The 23,432-nt window shown below is 42.9% G+C and overlaps 1 protein-coding gene across 2 annotated transcripts in view; it reads right to left on the bottom strand.

Annotated features, from left to right (window-relative positions):
* Positions 1–23,432, bottom strand: part of lrp12 (LDL receptor related protein 12) — a 51,479-nt gene that overhangs the window by 21,127 nt on the left and 6,920 nt on the right. For both annotated transcript variants that reach the window (XM_033018891.1, XM_033018892.1), the window contains 3 exons: positions 8,644–8,706; positions 2,961–3,096; positions 391–593 (listed from right to left, as the gene is read on the bottom strand). In XM_033018891.1, the coding sequence (XP_032874782.1) occupies positions 391–593; positions 2,961–3,096; positions 8,644–8,706 (402 nt within the window). The remainder of the gene's footprint in view (positions 1–390; positions 594–2,960; positions 3,097–8,643; positions 8,707–23,432) is intronic.

Genomic DNA, 23,432 nt, shown 5'->3' with positions numbered 1-23,432 from the left:
ACATGACAAGGAGCTACTTATGGACATTGTGAATATTACTGATTACTGGCAGGCAGACACTGTTCAAGAACAGTGCACTAGCTTTCTTCACATAACCACAGACAAGTTAATAGATGGCACATTGTGACACTGATCTTCATCCCTGTTGGAATGCTCAGTTATAATGCAAAAGTACTGCTATTTTACATTGCAAGTACTTTTTAAATCTCAGTGATGGCAAAGCAGTATACAAGTTTATGCATTTCTGTAGGACAATATGGGGTTCGATAATGGTTGCACATAAAATATCTTAAGTTTGTGTGTATTTGTGAGTATAGATGAAAATGGTAAAATAAAGCTACAAGAGAGATCCTGTATTCACATTTCAAAAGACACCAATGCTATACATACCTATGACATAAGACAGCCTAAAGCCTTTTCCAGTATACCTGTCATCAGAATGGAACTCAATCCAGACATGGCCTTTTGAAGAAATAAACGGTGCTGGAATAGAAGAACCACACACTCGAGTTCCTTCAATGCTTTTACGAGTTCCTATCGTTAGCCAGTCTGAACTACACCAAGCTGAGGTCTGCACATCAAAATCCTGAAAGCTATGATCAAAAATGCAATAGTTAACATTTTTATGAACACAAAATAACAGATTAATGATAAAACAAAATTATCACGTCAGAATTCATGACTGTCAAATGAATAGTTGAAGAGCTTTGAAGTGGTTCCATGGGAATATTAGAAGCAGACATTCCACAACTATTCACCGCAATTAGGGGCATCAAAATTAGAGTTAACAAACAGATACTATTTATCTAATCAGTAATTTATTTACTATTTATAGTACAGGTACACCACTGATTTTTCAGCATACTTGGTTCTAGAACCTTTCTGGATCGCTGCAAAGGCCGTCATTGGGTATTTTTAAAGCAGAGATTGACAGGTTGTTTATTTGCAAGGGTCCTTCTATACATTTAAATTTCCCTTTTTTCCTGTTAAATTTGCTTCTGCAATCTTTAGTGCAGCGTTTCAACTTGCAATCGTTTTTCCTCGACTCACCTGATCTTTTTGCAAATAATTTAAAATCGTTGCCTACCTGTTATTAATCAATCTGCAAAAGAAAATGGTCTCTGCCAATTTACGATATCAAAATCCTTCATCTGTATGCATCTACTACAACTCCACTTAATTGTCCTTGTTCCAAGAACCCCTCTAGCTTCTGTTGTCTCCTCATTCATTTATCCCTCATATCATAGTAGTAAATTGCTTCTACATCCCCTCTAAGGGTTTGACATCCTTTATGTAACAGGCCCAGAATAATACCTCTAGAGCCTAACCATTCATGTAAGATGTTTAGCATGACAAGCAGCTCTTGTTGGAAATGCTTATCTGGATGAGCAAGGCCAGGTGTGACAATTGCCAAGTAAGACAAAGTCAGATAGCATGGACGCAGGCCTTTTGGCTTACTGAGTTTGCACTGATGTTCATAAATCCATTCTATACTAATCCCATTTATTTTCCTCACATTGAACTCATCCCAGACTGCTCTCAAGTCTCTGTCACCCATTTACACACAATATACAGTGGCCAATTAATCTAATGACCTGCAAATCTTTGACGTGGGAGGATGCAAGAGCACAAAGAAGCGAGCATGGTCATTCATTTGAAGGTGATGCAAATTTCACACAAACTGAACTGGAGATTAGAATTGAACATGGTTGCTAGGTTGCCCTGCTATGAGAAGTGCCTTAGAAAAATGATAGACAGATCACTTACAGCATCGGTCTAGTAATACAAGGAGAATTTCAGAAACTCAATTGCAAAAAAAGACAAGGTTAAAATTGAACAAGCATGGTAATGTCCAGATTGGAGTATTTTGTCCAATTTCATTTTCAATTTATTGCCTGCCAATTGGCACAGTCACCTCCGTGCACCGATTACAATAGACTTCAACTATGTTCAAGTACCACCGGCTGGTGCCGTACGATGGCAGCCTGCATGTTTTAGTCTATCTTTAGTTTTGTATTATGTGGGGGAGTGGCAAACATTTTTATCTCTCTCCTTAACGGAGATGCAACCTTTTCCGTATCTCCGTCTGCACTGCAGCCTAACATCGTGGAGCTGGCGGTTCCTTTGCTGTGGATTAACTTTGGGAGCTCCAACAGGGGAAGCCTGCACACTTAACATCGTGGAGCTTGCTATCCCTTTGCCAGGGATCTACTTCGGGAGCTCCAACCACAGGAGCTTCGACAGCCCTGATTTCAGGAGCTTCGACCGCCCCAACGCAGGAGCTTCGAACGCCCCAACGCGGGAGCTTCGAACGCCCCAACGCGGGAGCTTCCATCGCCCCGACTGCGGATGGTTTGACTGCCCTGACCGCAAGAGAAAAGGAGGGAAGAAGATAACACGTTATTGCTTTCCATCACAGTGCGTTGTGGGGGGTGTTTGTTAATTTTTATGTAGTTGTGGGTCTTGTTGCTTTTTTGGCATGACTGTATGGCAAATCAAATTCCGTGTATGTTTTTACATACTTGGCTAATAAATTAATTACTTACTTTACCAATTCATTTTGATACTTGACAACAAATTTTGATCAAGAGACTCCGCTAGGTTAGAACCTCCTCTTACCTAGTCTTCATTCATTGGTCACAAACTATTATTTCTAACAACTGCGCTGGAAGTTAAATATTTTCTTTTCCCCCCAAAGATTAGGCGATTGAAATCTGTGCTAATTGTAGCAATGCTGCCAAATACTGGCACAAACCAACAGTGTAATCCAAAACGCTCTCAGATTAATCTCACAGCACACAGTGCATACATATGCATGGCATCTATCACTATCTTTTTTTATTTTTCCAAGTTAACTTTAAAGATAAGTTTAAAACGATATTACAAAATATCAGGTCCAAAATTCATACAGGCTACTACACACAAATAAACACATATTAATCTCAATGGATTAAATGTACCTGATGGTGACGACTTCCTCCCGATTGCCTTGGATGTACCAACTGCAATTAATACTAGTCGGATAGTTGAAAGGCCAACCTGGACTTGTAATGATTCCATTTGGTGCCTTCAGCTGTTCTGGTACATCTCCACAAGCTAAGAAAAAGATAAGTTAGATAATTAACGTGGCTAACACATTTTCTGAATTAAAACTTAACTGAAACATAACTGTAAAATAACTGTAAAGCGATACAAAAGACTGCAGATTATTTTCGCAAGAACACCAAATATAGGTAGGGTGTATAAATAGGGTAGATAGTCAGAACCTTTTCCCCAGGATAGAAATGTCAAAGACTAGAGACATAGGAGAGCAGATGTGACCCAAAATTGGGGAGTTCAATGTTCATACCTTTGGGTTGCAAGCCCTACCCAAGCGGACTACAAAGTGCTGTTCCTCTACTTTGTATGTGGCCTCACACATACAAAGTAGAGGCGTACTTCTCACATTGGAGGAGGCCCAGGACAGAAAGATTGGTTTTGGAATGGGAAGGGGAGGTAAGCACCCAGGAGATCCAGGCAGACCGAGCATGTATTCGGCAAAATGATCGTCCATTTCAGGAATGGTCTCATCAATGTAAAAGGAGCCAAATCGGAAGCACCAATTATAGATAATGTTAGGAGGTACAGGTGAAACTCTGTATCATCTGGAAGGGCTGCTGGGGTTGCTGGATGGATGTGAAGGAAGAGTAGGGAGACATGTGGTTGAAGGGGAGGTTGTGTTTAGTTTAGTTTAAAGATAGAGCATGGAAATCGGCCCTTCAACTCACCAAATCCATGCTGACCATTGATCAATGTTCTATGTTCTCCCACTTTATCATCTACTCCCTACACAACAGGGACAATTTACATTGGCCAATTAACCTGCAAATTCACATCTTGGGGATGTAGGTTGCCTTGCACCTATATCCCTTCCTCTGACCACATTTCACTCCTCTTCTTTCCTTTCTTTCATCTCCGGCTTCCGTCCATCCATTTGTCATTCAAAACTCCCCTCATCTGTATCCACCTATCACCTGCCAGACTTTGGCTCATCCCCATCTCTTTTCCAACTTTCTCCCCACCACTAAATTAGATTGAAGGAGGATTGTGACCCATCACCTATCCATATCCTCCAGAGATGCCACCTGCAACACTGAGTTATTCCAGCACTTTGTAGTGTGCATTTTTTGCAAACCAACATTTGCAGTACCTTGTGTCTACATGAGTGGATGAGTTCAGTTTAGTACATGAAGGAGTCATTCATTTTTGATGCTGTGAATAGAAGAGCTAGAGATGGATAATAACTAGTGCAAACTGTCTGAAGGCAACAATGACACAGATGAGGATATCAGTTGCAATAATGTTGAAGTAACAGCAGAGGGCAGCAAATCTGAAGAGGTCGAAGATGGAAATGATGGAATGGAATGGAATAAATAAATAAAGGATTCAAAGTTTGACTTGACAGAACTAAATCAAGTTGCAAGAAGTTTACTTCAGCACAAGAAAGTAATCTAAAATGCATTATATTTGTATTGGTTACCAGAGACCCTGTACTAGGTCTGTCCATTGCACACCTAAAAGCAATTTCTTCTGATTCAAGACTGGATGTCAGTCAATTAGTTTGATAGCAGAGGAGGTAATTGAAAATTAATTATTCTATAAGTGCAGATATATTCTACATTGACAGAAGCAGTATTTTATTTAGTCTGGCCATAATTATAATACTACAATTAGCTCTTATTGAACTATCTCAATTATTTGGTGGTTATTTCTAAAGTGTCTTGCAGAAGAAGTTCCAGATATTGACTCGATGGCAATATGTTTTTAAATCAGGATTATGTATGACTTGGAGAGCGATTTACAGTTGACAGCATTCCCATGTACCTACTTTGTACCACTTAGTTAAGAGCAGACTACCCAAATATAAAGAATTGTGTTATTAAATTCAAGCACAAAATTCAAGAAGCACAATGCACGCAACTCTTATTTTGAAACCAAAATAAGAGGACATAGACATAGTGTAATGAACTGTAATAAATGTTTGTGTTTACAAATATCAGCGATATGATTGTGAGTGGTAGAGAGTGCAAGCACTGTTGATGGCTAATATTGCAACTGTTTTTTTATTTAATTGTAACTAAAAGAAAAAAGTTGCAGTAGTGTGTGTGCGTGCGTGCGTGCGTGCGTGCGTGTATTACGGGTGATCGGTGGTCGGCGTGCTGTATCTTTTAATTAAACTAAAAACACTAACAGCAGAGGGAATCTAAAGAAGGGTCTCTCCCCGAAATGTCACCCAATTTCTTCTATCCAGAGATGCTGGCTGCTCCATGTAGTTCCCCCGCACAATTAAAGCATGGAATAGTCTTCACCCAACCATAGTTACCCAACCAGACGCAACTAAATTTAAGGTAGCTCTTTTTTCCCCAAGAACCCTTTTATGCTTAAGTCTAATTCTTGCTTGCTGCAGCACAACAGAATATGTAAACATAATACAGAACAGGAGATAAAAGTTCAGTGTGTCTATATACCATAGACCATATAGATACACAATAAATAAACAGATAAAGTGCAATAGACTGTTATTGTTTGGTGGTGGACCCTCCAACACCTCCAGTTTAAATTCCATTTGGAATATTTTTGGAGGACCAGGAAACCAGAAGCAAGAGTTACTCCAGGGAGTTACTTCAGATCCAGGGTCAGGGAGTGATTCTGTGTTGGTTTTCAGTGGTCACGGCGAGGCGGTGACCGGACAGCAATGGCGGCCAGATCTCCCACAATGCAAAGGGAGGGAGAAAGACCCGGCGCCAACCAGTTGCCGTGGCAGTGCGCATGTGCAGGGCGGCCGATGATGTGGTGGTTGTGCGCATGTGCAGGCCGTGGCAGTGCGCATGTACAAGGCGGCCGGCCATGCCAGCGAATGAGGAGCGTCCGGAGAGCGGAGGCCAGGAGGCCAGGATACGGATGGAGAGTGACAGAGAGAGAGAGAGATAGAGAGGGGGCCCGCTCAGAGTTGAACAGCAGGTGTCCCGGGTGCTTGCCAAGCCGTGCAAAATGGCACGATTTTTAGGTTGCCCGGTGGGACTTTAGATGGCCATTGGCACCTGGACAACCGTTAATTTTGTGCCCTGTCATTCCTTCTCTCCAGAGATGCTGCCTGTCCCGCTGAGTTACTCCAGCTTTTTGTGTCTATCTTCGGTTTAAACCAACATCTGCAGTTCGTTCTTACACACTAAGAATATTATGTTGGTTGACCACCAGATTTGTATCAATCTCACATTAACTTAATAAACTGTAAAGCCACAAAAACAATGTGTATTACATCTACACTTAACTTACTCCTGTGCCAAAAATGCCTACCATCTATACCTATTAAAAAAAAATCACCTGTATCAACCTATTACCTGCCAAGCATTGTCCTGCCCCTCCTCTCTTCCAGCTTTCTACCCCCCCCCCCCCCCACATCTTAAGAAGGGTTCTGACCCAAAACGTCACCAATCCATTTTCTCCACAGATGCTGTCTGACCCTGTGAGTTACTCAGTACCTTGTGTCCTTTTAAGAACATATTCAGGTTTGTGTATGATGCAGAGCCAAGCCAGGGGGCATGGCAACGGAACCAAGGGGCATGATCTGAAAGCAAGGGGTCAGTTAGTCTTAATAGTGATCAGGGAACTTTTCTTTATCCAGATGGTACAGAGTCAATGGAATTTTCTATCAGAGGATTCTAAGGCATAATGGCCAAGTCAGAGATTGATAGAATTATAACAATGACGATGATGGTGAACTTGTGAGTTTGAATATGGCGATTAGTGGAGGAAAGTGGCATTAAGATAAAAGATGAGCCATGATTATATTAAAGGCACAGTTGGCATGGACAGTGGATGGGAGAGGTATGAATGGACTGCTACATCTTTGCCTTATGTTCCAATCTAATGATAGCGCTGAGCTGGCTAAAAACCTTGTAAAGAAAGGCAAACCAATCAACCAACGACTTATCAAGCTGGACTATAAAGTAGAATTGGAAGATAATGGTGTGCTAACCTCACAAAAATGGTTTCGGGAAATACTAAAGAATGATTAATGGTGACGGTGATGATGACTGGTTTGGGATTTTGGATGGTCATTGAAAATAAATTGTCTCGGTTAAGATAACCTTGGAAAGTATGGTACAGACGGAGAAAAGGCACATACATGAACAACATCAATTCTTTTAAAAGAAGAAGAGTTAAAAAACACAAACAATTCCCAAATGCTTATTTTTCACATATTCATTACATGTCCCCTAGGTTGTGTCAAGCCTCAGTTGGGAGGCTGTGAAATGAACGAGATGTAGACCCATATACAGCAGGGTTACAGATATCCCAGATACATCCCCAGGTAAAATTTATCAATGAGTGGTACTGGTGTGTAATATAATGTTTTATTTGTTCCTATGGCTACTGGTCAACCAATAAATCCCAAAATTAATCTTGTGTGCTTGCTTTTAAATTTGAATCATGTAACATTTCAAAAATCTTGACTATTCCTGCGACAACAACAAGCATATTGTATTACTGGCATTCAACTTTAAAATATGGCATCAATACATTTTATATATATCGGCATAAACTGGATTGCCACAATAAATATAGTCACCAAATGCTACGTATATATATTAACACTCTGATAATCTGGCAAACCTCTGGACTTTGTTACAGCAGGATTAACAGATATTCCAGACTATCAGATGTTGCTTCTATTAACAGCCACACATGTTTATTTCACTTTTTTAAAGTTATAAGGCAGTAAAATATTTTAAGTGAGGTAAAGGGGAGAGGGATATTTACAAACAATCCAGACTCCAGGCTCTGGATAAAGCCCTCCACTGCTAGTTTTACCGTATTGTGTATTTTTAGTGGCATTATTTAGTCAATTTGTTTCGCACAGAAAATGAATGAGAATTAAGAAACCATGACATTGAAAATACTAGTTAGTTATCCTCCTACACATTAGAAAAAAATAGAATTTTGAATAAATTTACTGATGTTAAATGCATCAACGTCATACAAATCAAGCAAATAGGAAGCTGTGATTGTTATTCTATTTTTGAATGCTCGCCATTTGCATAAATCGCAACAATGCAGGTAGTGTATTTAAATAAAGAAATTTATTGATACGTCCAATGCATTTTCATTAATAAATTGAACCATGGACTGAGAGTATTAAAGGTAGACACAAAAAGCTGGAGTAACCCAGCGGGCCAAGCAGCATCTCTGGAGGGAAGGAATGGGTGACGTTTCGGGTCAAGACCCTTCTTCAAACTCTGATTTAAACCAGCATTTGCAGTTCTTTCCTACACTAAGAATATTATGTTGGTTAACCAACATATATCAATCTCATACTAATCTAATAAACTGTAAAGCCACAAAAACAATATGTATCACCTACTTAAGCTTAATTTACTCCTGTGCCAAGAAAATATCCAAGTACCAAGTTTTTAAAATTTTCTTTCAAATCTGCTATTTATGCTTTATTGTAACCAATGTAAAAAGAGCTTACTTGGAACAAGACTGAATAACATGGCACATAATGTACTTCAACCATAAGATCAGAGAAAAATCATCTTGCCAAAATACACCTATCCCCTCCTCCAGGATGAATTATCCTACTTGAAAGAACAGACGTACCGGCTGAGATATCCAAAACTTGTGTATTTGCCACACCATAGCTTTCTCCCAGAACAGTGTTTCCTGAAATGAAAATATTTAATAAATTAATGAATTACCATAGTTTTTGGTTGCATTCGGCAAATAAACAATTTTGCTTAGTTCTCAAGAGTCAAGCGTGTTTATTGTCATATGTCCAAGATCAGGGGTCGGCAACCTTGTTCTGCATAGTGGCCGGGACGCATGTCTGTGAGCGGATGGCGGGCCACATCTATCACGTGTACACATGGATCCTGCCCCCATCTCGCCCCGGATGGCAGGCATCAAATCACGGAAGTTAGACAAAAATGCTGGAGAAACTCAGCGGGTGAGGCAGCCTCATGCAATCTTTGCATGTCTCACCCGCTGAGTTTCTCCAGCATTTTTGTTTACCTTCGATTCTGTCAGCATCTGCAGCTCTTTCTTAAACGTGTTCACAGAAGGTGCGCGGCCGTGCCGGCGACTATGCGCAGGATGCGGTACAGCCAGAGCTCGGCCGCGCTCGGGGGGGGGGGTTCGGCGGGCCGAATGATTACAGGAAAAAAATCCGCAAGCGGGCCGGATGATTTTGGGTTATGGGCCGCATTCCGTCTGGGGGCCATAGGTTGCCAACCCCTGCCCTAGATAGAATAATGATATTCTTACTTGCAGCAGTACAACGGAACAGAATAGCACTTTCTGAAAAAGTTTAAATTAAACACTTCAAATTAAAATAAGGATTACCTCCATTTCTAACTACCTTTAAAGCAGGGAAAGAACAACTGTGATCCTTGCTAATTAAATTACCATCCACATTTATTTTCATTGATTAACAAACTGCAAAATATTGTATTGAGTATGACAAAATAGGACATTTCCTGTTATACAAGAAGCATGAAAGTGCATTTGGCTACAATGATCTTATGGTTTGACAAAATAGCAAAAAAACATAACATAGGAGTGGCAATGTTTTCCCCCCAAAAAAATCAAAAAATATGGTTATATTATAGGCCCACAAATAGTCAGTAGAAATTAGAGCAAAGATATTGAACATTTGGAGATATGTTTAGCAATAATAGGGTTGTAATAGTAGAGATTACAGCAGTGACCATAATTCTAATAGATACATAATTCTACAATTCTATAATTCTACAGGACTGATACTGGGCTGTAAATTACAAATCCAAAATTGGGGCAATGCTAATTTTGATGCCGTTGGGCAAATTTATCAAAAGGATAATTGGGAAAGCCTGTGACCCGGCAAAGGGATGTCTGACAAGTGGGAGCCATTCAAAAGCGAGTTAGGGAAAGTTCACTGCCAGCATATTTTTGTGAAAGGTGAGGCTGGCAAAATGAGGGAACGCTGGTTGACAAGGGATATTGAGGCTCTGGCCAAGATAAAGGAGGCATGTATTAAGTACAGACAGCTGGGTTCAAACAAATCATTGGATGAGCATCATGGGACAGGAGTAGACTTGCTAAGGAAATTAGAAGCAGAAAGAGGACAAGCATTTTGAACAATTTTCTCCTATATTTGCTATGGAGGACATGAAAATTAATGAGGGTTGTTTCTTCAGATTGGAGGTCTAAGACCAATGGAATGCTGCAGGAATCAGTGCACGATCCCTTGTTGTTTGTCATATATTAACAATTTTGGCACATTGGCCTTCATCAGAATATTGAGTATAGAAGTTGGGAGGTCATGTTGCAGTTATATTAAAAGTGGTGAGGCCACATTTAGAGTGTTGTGTTCAGTTTTGGGCACCATGTTATAGGAAAGATGTTGTCAAGCTGGAATGTGTGCAGAGAAGATTTACGAGGATGTTGCCAGGATTCGAGGGTCTGAGTTATAGGGTCTAGCGGCCGATTTATATAACGTTTGAGAAATTAACCCTCCAGCCGCTAAATGGATGAGCAGGGTGATGGGGAATGTCTTCAAAACGCATGCGAGCTCACCCACAGAGACCTTCAGAGCTTCTTCACAGATAAGTCTTCAAACCACCGTATTTTGATGAATAAATGCTTTATTGTTGATAGAAAACAATGAGATACACCCAAATTTCTTCCGACTCGTTACTACAATCTTCATCGAACTCCAGCTTATTACTTTAAACATTAGAAAACACCTCGTGTCTCCGTTACACTTTGCATGATCTCCTTTACACCTCGCATGGTCAAAGGGTAAACCTTCTCGATGGTCTCTTCAAACTAATCTAAAACAAAACTTCTGCGCAAGCTACATAGCCCAAAACACGGCCAAAAATACGTCATAAATCCCACCCACAATATAACGGGTAGTCTAAAATTTAAAGGCACATGCCATCATCAATGACATGCAAAACAAGCCAAATGGCCACTACATAGGGAGAGGTTGAGCAGGCTGGGAATCTCTTCCCTGGAGTACAGAAGGATGAGGGGTCATCTTATAGAGGTGTATAAAATCATTAGAGGAATAGATTGTGTAGACACACAGAGTTTCTTGCCCAGAGTAGGGGAATTGAGAACGAGAGAACAAAAATTTAAAGTGAGGGGGAATAGATTTAATAGGAACCCGAGGGGCAACTTCTTTTTACACAAAGGGTAGTGGGTGTATGGAAAGAGCTGCTGGAGGAGGCAGTTGAGGCAGGTACTATCGCAATATTTAAGAAATATTTAGATAGGTTCATGGAGTGTTTAAGTTTAGAGAGATATGGGCCAAATACAGGCAGGTGGAACTAATGTAGATGGGACATGATGGTTGGTGTGGGCAGTTGGGCTGAAGGGCCTGTTTCAACACTGTATGAATATGACTCTCTATGACTCCGTGACTCTCACTCAAGAGATCAAAGATAATTGAATCTCCACATCCTTACAAGATTGCAGGAAGAACTTGGAGACAATCTAAATCAAGCACGATTCAGCATAAGATAAACGCATGAACAATATTGTTGTTATTAATGCAGGTTCTATAAATGTACAATAATTTGGTTTTAGGATTCTGTCTGTCATGAACTGGGTTAGGGTTAATGAAAATATTGATAATGAAAACAAAACAGAAGAGTTAAATGCTGATAAACATGGACTGAAAGAAAAGATTTCAGACCAGAGGCAAAACTAGTTAAACCTTTCATTTCCCGATTCCAAAGTAGATTTAACACCATCATCCCACAGAGACTTGTGGAGAAACTAACCCTGCTGGGCCTCAACACCACCCTGTGTCACTGGATCCTGGACTTTCTGACAGAGAGACCGCAGTCAGTCCGTGTTGGCAAGAACACCTCGGGCTCGATCACGTTGAGCACCGGCTCCCCTCAAGGCTGTGTGCTCAGCCCACTGTTGTTCACATTGCTCACACATGACTGTGCTGCCAGATTCAGGGACAATAAGATCATAAAATTCGCAGATGACACAACAGTGGTGGGACTCATCAGCTGAGATGATGAATCAATGTACAGGGAGGAAGTGAAACAACTAGTGGACTCGTGCGGCAACAACAATTTAGCATTAAACGTCGACAAAACAAAGGAGATGATTGTCGACTTCAGGAGGTCGCAGCCAAAACACACACCCCTCAACATCAGTAGCACCACGGTGGAGAGTGGAGGGCATAAAGTTCCTCGGAGTGCAAATTACAGACAGTCTCACCTGGTCCAGGAACTACACTGGGATTGTCAAACGGGCCCATGAGCGACTGCACTACCTGAGGAAACTCAAACAGGCCTCACTCCCCACCAACATCCTCAGGACTTTTTACAGGGGCACGGTGGAGTCTGTACTCACGTACTGCATGAACACGTGGTACTCCAACTGTAACTGGTCAGACAGGAAGGCTCTGCAGAGGGTAGTGAGGGGAGCAGAGAGGATCATTGGCGTCTCCCTACCCTCAGTACAAGAACTGTTCCAGAGCCGCTGTCTGAAAAAAAGCTCTGAGAATAGCTAAGGACAAACTACACCCCCTCCACACACATCTGGATCTCCTGCCATCAGGCAAGAGATACTGTAGCATCAAAGCCCGGACAACCAGACTGCTAAACAGCTTCCTGCCACAGGCTGCTAAACAGTCACTCCACCTGATTCTGCTGCTTTGCACTGACAATTTAATAACTCTGGCACTGGCCACTCAAATCAGCTGCCCTAAACATTTTAATGGCTGTTTTTAATGTATTTTAAATGGTGCTGTTTTATCTGCTTTTAACTATTTATACTGTTTCATCAGGGACTGGATTGTTTTTACTTTTATTATGTGTGAAATGTTTAAGTTTTATGTGCGATGCTCCGGTATTCCCTGGGAAACTTCTTCTCTTTTTGCACTGTACAACTGTTGCTTTGCAAGATGACAATAAAGGTTGATTGATTGATTGATTGATTTGCTTCAATTCACCTGCATGCTTGAATAGAGCACCTGCATGAATGATGACTTCCATTACTTCCGTAAAAGCAGTCTAAAGGACAGGGTCCGACTAAAACTGGATTAAGTGTTTTTCAAATCATATATCTGCTTCACCATGTAATTTGCTGAATTATCACACACACATGACATATCATCCATAGACCTTTCTTTTATTTTTATTTTAGGGATACAGTGTGGAAACAGGCCCTGTTGTATCCTACACATTAGGGACAATTTACAGAAGCCAATTAACCTACAAACCTGCATGTCTTTGGAATGTGGGAAGAAACCAGAGCTGCCGGAGAAAACCCATGCGCTCACAGAGGGAACATACAAACTCTGTGTAGACAATACCCATAGTCAGGTTCAAACTCGGGTATTTTGTTGTTATTCCACCGGGTGGCACTAGCAATGGCTCCCTCGCCAACAGTCTGTCTGTCCCTTCCTTCTTTGTTGTTTTAATAGTATGTGTTAAATGTATGTTTTAGAGTTCTTTAGCTTGTTTTATGTGGGGGGGGGTGGGGAAAACTTTTTAAATCTCTTACCTCGACGGAGATGCGATTTTTTTCGTATCGTGCGCATTGCGGCCTAACATCGAGGAGTTGGCGGCCTCTGCTGGAGATCGAACGCTAGCTTCAGCCGTGAGAGCCTGGGGAACTTAACATCGTGGAGCGGGCAATCCCTGTTGGGGATCGACCTTGGAGCTCCAACAGTGGGAGCCTGCGGGCTTAACATCGTGGAGCTCGTGGTCCCTGATTAGAGACCGACTTCGGGAGCTCCAAGCTGCAGAAGATTCAACCGCCCCGACGCGGGAGCTTCAATCGCCGCTTACTGCTGAAATTTTAACTCCTGAAATGATCATATTTTGATGAATGCTATGAAATGAGTAAATACGTAAACTGAAATAAAATACGATGACATCAATCCCCATGCACGATGCTTTGTGGAGCAACATTGGTGAATTTGGACCACAATACCCAGCAGGCTCTCACTGTTCATTCAAATATCAGCAATTAAACAGTTCTAGCATGGGCTTATATTCTGTTGCTTTGCTAATAAAGATAAGCACTTTGTTTAACATTGTTTTGTTTAACATTGCGCAGTGAAGTTGGCTGTGAACGAACTGGGATCCCAACTTACTTGCAATCATGAAGCTGACCTAAGATGATGACATATTTCTGTGGCCAGCCCTTCCTGAAAGATGAGTCAGAAAAAAAGCACATGCAAACTGAGAAATTACAAATCCTTGACGCACAAAGTATCACATGTTACGTTTTAAAGTTTGGCTTCAATTTAAACTTCATTTACAAAGTTACAACCTTGCCTCCCATGTTTGGGAATAGGAAAGCATACCGTGGGACCTCAAATAACACTGTAAATGTATATATCTCTGCGAAAGGAGACAACTGTCATTGCAGGTTTTTCTGTTCTCGACCACAGGAAAAGTCAACTTCATAGTCCTTGTGAACTGCTCAACCAACCCACAGTGCATTTTTGATATCCTTTGTCTCTCCCCTTCAAGGGGAACAGTGAAGCATTCTTCTTAAATTCAGTTGATCTCAGGAATTCATCTTATGGTTGATTCATAATGGGATGCAATCATGATCTAAATCAACAGGTGCATTATAGATGCATTCTCAGCTCAGACTGGTGTTGAATGAGAATTTGTCAATGCCTCAACACCACATTTCACAAACAAGCTTCACGCTGGAATCCAATCTATGATATTCCTTCTCCAAAACCCCAACTTCAGTCATAGTTGCTGTACACACACACTTCTTGGGCATGTGCATGATTGGACGCCAAGATAACCATGAATGAGTTAATGCCATTAACTCATTCATGGAAGCATGAGATAATGGGTCTTTCACCTAACATCTGCAAAACACTGATCCTCCACCTGTATGTGCCTGCTAAACACCGCTTGCTGACAATAGAAACTCCAATGAGGAAGTATGGATCTTTTACAACTCCTAGGGAACCACCACTCAATTAGATAGGGATCAATGAAGAAGTTCATGTTTCCTTTCAGTACACTAGCATGGTCACTGCCAAAGACAAAGACTTTGGTCCCAACAAAAATTTCAGGATGTCCAAATTAATCCCTGCTTCCTGTATATCAGGCACATCAAAGCATCAAAGATACCACCAATGACATCTCTGCAAAACCCTCCAAATCCATCGATAGGATAAGCAAACTGATGACAGTGTCTTTTCTTAGGTTAATGTCCACAAAATTGAGACCCTAATTACATTCAGTTGTTGCTGATTGACAGGCCACATGGTAACAAGAGACTTCCAAAACAACTATTATACCAAGCTATATCATTGTAAGAGATTAGCCTGTAGACAGAGGCAAAGACTACTGTCCTCAAAGACTATTTTAAAGTGCCACATCCACGCGAGTCATGGGAACCCCTGACCTACAACTATTCAAAATGAATAGGGAATATTCTCAATTATATTGAGAAATTCTGGAGCATAAAGATGAACGGCAGAAGCACTGTGCTCCTACACAGCCTGTTCTTACTTCACACCAGCCTCCTAAACCACTTTAAAAATCAACAGAACTAGCGATGAAGCAAGTCATCCTCAAAACTAAAGGTCTGCTTCAGAAGAAAGTCCCCTCACATTTTTCCTTATCTCCATTTACATTACCTAACTATTCCCAAAAGCAAATTCCAATAACTGCTTTTGCACTCTGCAGTTTAGACGTACTTTTAACAATAATGCAAATTTTGGTATTAAACTTCTTAATCACGTCCAAGTTATTAAAACCTAATCACACATAGTAATTGGCCTGTCCCACTTAGGCGACTTTTTAGGCAACAGCAGGAGACTCTGCAGTCACCACATGTTCGCGTGTGGTTGCCAGGGAGTCGCCTTCATGGTCGTGAGGAGTTCCCGCATTCTGGAAACTAGTCGCGGCCTCATTATGGTCGCCGTGAATTTTTCACCATGTTGAAAAATTAGTGGCGACTAGAATGAAGCCGGCATGGGGAGTAGCGAGAATTCTCGTGCCATAGGTGGGTCACCAGGAGGTCCTAGTGGGTCGCCGGGAGGTCAAAGGTTCTTGGAGGTTCTCGTAGATTGTAGCTGGTGCTGACTGGTGAATTTCATTGGCTCATTGGGAAAAATAAGGTAAGCAGTAGTTTTCAGAACCAAGGATAACCGACCGGTAATGTTAAATATCCGCCGAGCTTCACAGCCGTGTATCTCTGGCTTCTGAAAAGTTGTCTCCACTCATTCTCCCCCCTTCTATCCCCCCTCCCACCCTCTTTTAAAGGACTTACCGTACACTATGCTTTAGCCATCTTAATTACAGCGCCAACCTTCCTGTTCATCGTGGTGGGTGTCTGTTTCACCTTGGCTTTGCACCGTGTGAATTTTTTAGACAGCGCTCCCCCCGCTTGCCCTGTCCCCCGCCTGCATAATGGGCTGGTGAAGAAAGCGATGTGTGTGTGTGTGTGTGTGTGTGTGTGTGTGTGTGTGTGTGTGTGTGTGTTCCACTCTGGCAGTCGCCGTTCCAGTTGCCGGTTTTTCAGGCGACTGCCGGCAATTTGACAGTCGCTGGCAGTCCGCAGAAAAATCACCTAAGTGGGACAGGCCCATTAGCAACCTAGTACTGAGCCCTGCAGAACCACACTGCACAGTGCTTTGTAATCAATAAAACTTCCATTGACATAACTCTGTGCTTTCACCCAGATCACTTTGACACTTTCCCTTTGCAAACCTGGAGACTAACACCCTGAACAAATTAACACAAATTCATGTAGACTGTATCAATGTTTTTAATCCATCTTCCAAGCTCCACTAAACAAAATGCAATCAAATTAATATAACATGACCTTTCCTTTCAAATTTACAGTCTTTCCTTGATTAACATCAGTCTCTCTAAATGCTGATTAAGGCTAATAATCAGATTCTGCTAATCATTGGTCCACCACCAGAATCACCAATGACTTGCTTGCAATGATCCATTTTATTTCATTCTCCCTTTTTAAACAATGGTACCACACAAGCCTTCTTGCAGAGCTCCAGCAACAGTAGAGGATTCGAAGATGATCATCAGAGCCAGAATTATGTCCTTGCTCCTAAGATCCTGGGATATTTTTTATCCAAGCCTGCAAATTATTTATTTTTTAACATGATACCCGACTTAATCTGGCCAGACTTTGTCTTATTTCCAATATTTCACATTCCTCCTTATCATCTGGAGCAGCCGGAGGTTGTTGCGCATGTTGGCATGAATGATATAGGCCGGAAGAGGAGGGTTCTGGAACAAGATTTTATGGAATTGGGCAGAAGACTGAAAAGCAAGATCTGCAGGGTAGTGATCTCAGGATTGCTTCCAATACCTTGTGCTAGTGAAGGTAAGAATAGGAAGATAGAGGATAGGAATGTATGGCTTGGGAGTTGGTGCACGGGGAGAGATTTGGATATCTGGATCATTGGGATCTCTTCCGGGGCAGGGGTGACTTGCATAAAAAGGATGGGATGCACCTAAACTGGAGGGGGACCAACATCCTAGCGGGAAGGTTTGTTAATGCTACACGGGAGGGTTTAAACTAGATTGGCAGGGGGTGGGATCTCGTGCAGGACAGAGGCACAGGAGAGGCTAGAAGTTGGTATGGAATGTGGTGTGGGAAAGATTAGTGGACAGAATAGGCACAAAGCCGGACATCGGGGAAGGAGGGTTGGTTTAAACTGCATGCATTTTAATGCAAGGGGCCTGACGGGTAAGGCAGATGAGCTTAGGGTGTGGATAGGTACGAGTGACTGGAACATTGTAGCCATGACTGAAACCTGGTTAAGGGAGGGGCAGGACTGGCAGCTCAATGTTCTGGGTACAGGAGCTTCAGGAGAGACAGGGGTGAGGGAAAAAGAGGAGGGGGAGTTGCATTGGTGGATAAGGAGGATGTCACGGCTACGTTCAGAAGTGACATTACGGATGGTTTGTCTAGTGAGGCTATATGGGTGGAGCCGAGGAACAAGAAAGGAATGGTCACCTTGTTGGGGGTGTACTACAGACCCCCAAATAGTCAACGGGAATTAGAAGAGCAAATGTGCTGGGAGATTGAAGACAACTGCAGGTCAAATAAGGTTGTTGAAGTAGGGGATTTTAACTATCCCAATATAGACTGGGAAAATCGTAGCATGAAGGGTTTAGATTGGTTGCAATTCATCAAAAGTGTTCAGGAGAGATTTCTTAAACAGTATGTAGAGGTCCCCACATGTGAGAGGGCAACACTGGATCTAGTATTGGGGAAATTGGGAAGGGCAAGTTAATGAAGTTTGTGTGGAGAAGCCTTTTGGGACCAGTGACCACAGTTCGATTAGGTTTAAGATAGTTATTTATGGATCGGGACGGAGAGGGTCCACATGTTTAAATGCTCAACTGGGGTAAGGCCAACTTTAAGGGTATGAGAGAAGGCAGGGCTTGAAATTAACGGTTGCCCGGGTGCCACTGACCACTCAAAGCGCCGCTGGGCAACCCAAACACCGAGTCATTTTGCCCGGCTTGGCAACCAGATACTGGTTTGTACCGAAGACAGACAACAAAAACTGGAGTAACTCCGCGGGTCAGGCAGCATCACTGGAGAAAAGGAACGCAACGTTTTGTGTCGGCGGTGACGGCTGTATTGCGGGGCAAAGATACTAGGTGCGGGGTGAGGAAGGGTCGGAGCGAATGACGGACCCCGAACAGCGGCTCCATCTCCTCCTCCTCCCGCACCCCGCCCGCCCTGATAGCGACCGCTGCTTGCAAACCCGTTAACGGCACTTTCAATACAAACCCTCCCGCACGCCGAGGCAGGAGGGAGGGAGGGGGAGGTCTCGGCGTGTGGAAGGTTTGTATTGAATGTGCCGTTAGCGCATTTGCAAGCAGCGGTCCTCATCAGGGCGGGCGGGGTGCGGGAGGAGGTGGGGAAGGAGCCGCTGTCGCGGCCGCTGCTGCCGCTGTGCGGGACCCGTCATTCGCTCCGACACTTCTGAAGCAGCTGCACCAAAGATACTATAGCTATAGGATCTTTGAGCTGCACCGCTCGGCCCCGCACCTTGCTGTTGGCTAGCAGAGGAGGGAGGCGGTGGCGAGGAGTTCCCAACGGCCAAGGCAGCGGGGCGATGTTGTCCGAGGAGCGCTGACCCTCCTTCCTCCATACCTCGCCCCCCCCCCCTCTCTCTCTCTCTCTCTCTCTCTCTCTCTCTCTCTCTAATACGCCCCCTCCACCCCCCCCCCCCACTTACCCTGGGACCCCTCCTCTCCATCCCGCACTGATCCCCATTCCCACCTCTATTCAGTCCTCACTGACATCCCCTGTTCTCCCGTCCCCATCTCCCCCCCCCCCCCCCAAATCTATTCATCCTGCGCTGATCACCCTATCCACCTCGCATTGATTCTCCTGACACCCCCCCCCCCATCCATCCTACACTGGTCCCCCAATTCATCCTGTACTAATCCACGCATTCATCCCGTACTGACCCACCCTCCATTTACCCTGCACCTTCCCCCCCATTCATCCTGCAGTGATCTCCCATTCATCCTGCACAGACCCCCCCCCCCCATTCATCGTGCGCTGATCTCCCCCCCCCCCCCCCCCCATCCATCCTGTACTGATCCTCCCATTCAAGAAGAATGGGGGGAACAGTCTGAAGATGGGTCTCGACCCGAAAAATTGCCTATTTCCTTCGCTCCATAGATGCTGCCTCACCCGCTGAGTTTCTCCAGCACTTTAGTCTACCCCCCCCCCCCCCCTCCCCTCCCGCCATCTATCCACACCCCCCTCCCTGACCCTATTGTCCTGGAAATGTCTTGAGCGAACATTGACTATGTTTGATAACGGAATGCAATCAGGTGTGTTTTAATTCCCATTATTTGTTTTAATCCATAAAGATGGATTAATTACATTGTGAACACGTGAAACATTAAAACCGCAGTGTTCGATTGTCACTGCTGCCATTGACACGTTATTACAGAATTCATTTTAACGGCAAATCAATGCTCTTAATATGGAGTGTCAGTACTGTAGTTATTTAATGAGCAACATTCACAACTATACGTACGTATATGTTACCATGGTCCAGGATTTATTGACACAGGTTATTCATACGCTGAATAATCCAACCACATATTTGTTTGGAAGTGGAAAGAACTAATAGAAATTGCATTAATTGCAATGTGTAAAAAGAGTTGAGATACTGTCTTATAATTTTGCTGCATGTCATTGTGGGATATATCATGTCTTGATTGGTGAATATGTTTAGTTTGTGACTTTATTTGAAGCAGAAATAATATGTGAATGCTTCATTGAGTATAATTCCGACTGGTAACTACGCGCTTCGTCCGAGCACATTATCGCACGCGTCATGCAAGCCATCTTAAATGACCACCTAAACTGTCATTTGGCAACCTAAAAAGCTGCCAAGGTTGCCCGGCTGGCAACAGGGAAAAAATGTTAAGCGAGAGCCCTAGAAGGTCTCGCTCAAGTTGACTGGAGCAGGTTATTTGAGGGGAAAGGAACATCGGCCAAGTGGGATGTTTTTAAAAATGTACTGAAGAGAGCCCAAGATGTGTACGTGCCCGTTAGAGCGAAGGGCAAAGCAGGAAAACGTAAGGAAGCTTGGCTGACGAGGGAAAATGAGACGTTAGTCAAAAACAAGAAGGATGCATGGGACAGGTACAGGCAGCTGGGATCAAGTGCATCCCTGGAGGAGTTTTGGGAACTAAGGAGCAAACTAAAAAAGGAGATCAGAAGGGCAAAAAGGGGCCAGGAGATAGCTCTGGCGGGTAGCATTGCAGACAATCCCAAAAGATTTTATAAATACATAAGGGGGAAAGGGTAACTAGAGAGTGGGACCTCTCAGGAATAAAAAGCAGTCACCTCTGTGTGGAGCCACAGGAGATGGGCAAGGTCCTCAATGAGTATTTCTCCTCTGTATTTACCGAGGAGAAAGACAGGAGGATGGAGGAAATTGGAGCAGTCACTGGAAGTGTCTTGAGAGCAATCAGGGTTACCGTCGTGGAAGTACTGAAGATACTGTCATGTTTGAAGACAGACAAGTCTCCGGGGCCTGATCAGATATATCCGAGGACATCGCGGGAAACTAGAGAGGAAATTGCGGGAGCCCTGGTTGAAATTTATGAGTCGTCCTTAAATACAGGAAAGGTGCCAGAGGATTGGAGGGTGGCAAATGTTGTGCATCTTTTCAAGAAGGGCTGCAGGGAAAATGCTGGGAACTATAGGCCGGTGAGAACATCTGTAGTTGGTAAGTTACTGGAGAGTATTTTGAGGGGTAGGATATACAGGCATTTGGATGGGTAAGGGCTGATTAGGGACAGTCAGCATGGTTTTGTACATGGCATCTGATTTTTTTTGAAGACATGAGGAGAAAGGTTGATGAAGGCAGAGCTGTAGATGTTGTGTAAGGCGTTCGACAAGGTGCTGCATGGTAGGCTGTTCTGGAAGGTTAGAGCTCATGGGATTCAAGGAAAGATAGCTGAATGGAGCTAATTGGCTCCATGGAAGGAAGCAGAGGGTGATGGTGGAAGGTTGCTTCTCAGAATGGAGGCCTGTGACTAGTGGTGTGCTACAGGATTCGGTGCTGGGCCCATTACTGTTTGTCATCTACATCAATGATTTGGATGAGAACATACAGGGCAAGATGAACAAGTTTGCTGATGATACAAATGGTAGTGGTTTTGCAGATAGTGAAGATGGTTGTGAACGATTGCAGCAGGATCTGATCGATTGGCCAAATGGGCGGAGGAATGGTTGATGGCATTTAATACAGAGAAGTGTGAGGTGTTGCATTTTGGGACGTTGAACAAGGGCAGGAACTACACAATAAATGGTAGGCCTCTGGGTAGTATTGTAGAGCAGAGGGATCTAGGAGTACAAGTGCATGGTTCCATGAAGGTCGAGTCGCAGGTAGATAAGGTTGTCAAAAAGGCTTTTGGCACTTTGGCCTTCATCAGTCAGAGTATTGAGTATAGAAGTTGGGAGGTCATGTTGCAGTTGCATAAGACGTGGTGAGAATGCATTTAGAATATTCATGTTATAGGAAAGAATCTGCAGATGCTGGAAAAATCGAAAGTAGACAAAAAATGCTGGAGAAACTCAACGGGTGAGGCAGCATCTATAGATCCATAGATGCTGCCTCACCTGCTGAGTTTGGCAAAGATATTGTCAAGCTTAAAAGGGTTCAGAAAAGATTTACGAGGATGGTGCCAGGACTAGAGGGTGTGAGCTACAGGGAGAGGTTGAGTAGGCTGGGTCTCTATTCCATGGAGCGTAGGAGGATGAGCAGAGATTTTATACAAAATTATGAGAGGAATAGATCGGGCACGAGTCGTTTACCCAGAGTACGGGAATTGAGGACCAGAGGACATAGGTTCAAGGTGAAGGGGAAATAATTTAATAGGAATCAGAGGGGTAATTTTATCACACACAGGGTGGTATAGGTGTATGGAACAAGCTGCCAGAGGAGGTAGTTAAGGCCGGGATTATCCCATCGTTTAAGAAACAGTTAGACAGGTACATAGATAAGACAGGTTTGGAGGGTTATGGACCAAGCGCAGGCAAGTGAGACTAGTGTAGCTGGGACATTGTTGGCCGGTGTGGGCGAGTTGCGCCGGAGGGCCTGTTTCCACACTGTATTACTCAATGACTTTATCACCTATATGAAAAGGCCATAACATGTGTTTGCAGGTTACTTGGCTTCTCTAAATTGCCCCCAGGGTGTAGGTGAGTGGATGCAAAAGAAGTATAACGTTGAATTAGTATGAATGGGTGATCAACGTGGACTCGGTGGCCCAAACGCTGTTTCCATACTGTATCTGTCAATCAAACAATCACACCCATTTAAAACTATGCAATCTATATTGCCACACACACGCTTCTATTAGAGATAAACAATTACTAAAATAAACAAATAAATAATCCAAAAGCTCTGAACTACATTAAAAAAAAATTGTTTTTAATTATTATTGGGAGCATTGGTTTTGTCTTTTTACACGAATTGTTTGTTTTTATGTGTGTGCGTATATAAAAATAAAATATATGTTTATTATATTACATTGTGTTGTGATGTTCCAAGTAAGAATTCCATTGTTCTGTTTGGGACATATGACAACGAATCGCTTTATTATGTATTTTGTTAGGTTTTTCTTTTTTGTCTAAACAGTTTTACTTGATTTTACGCACATATCTTTGCCTTCCTGTTGCCTTTTTAATTTCACCTTTGCACATTCTATGCTCTAGTCTTTTTGATGTTAAGGAAATCAGAAGGTGTGGGTTTAGTGCAGAAAAGTGGCTTTTAGGAAGATCAACCGTGCTCTTGGGATCTTATTAGAAACATAGAAAATAGGTGCAGGAGTAGGCCATTCAGCCCTTTGAGCCTGCACCGCCATTCAATATGATCATGG

This window comes from Amblyraja radiata, chromosome 4 (genome assembly GCF_010909765.2).
Source record: "Amblyraja radiata isolate CabotCenter1 chromosome 4, sAmbRad1.1.pri, whole genome shotgun sequence".
Lineage (NCBI taxonomy): Eukaryota > Metazoa > Chordata > Chondrichthyes > Rajiformes > Rajidae > Amblyraja > Amblyraja radiata.
The sequence above is the reverse complement of the archived record's forward strand: the minus strand, read 5'-3'. Positions and strand labels throughout refer to the sequence as shown.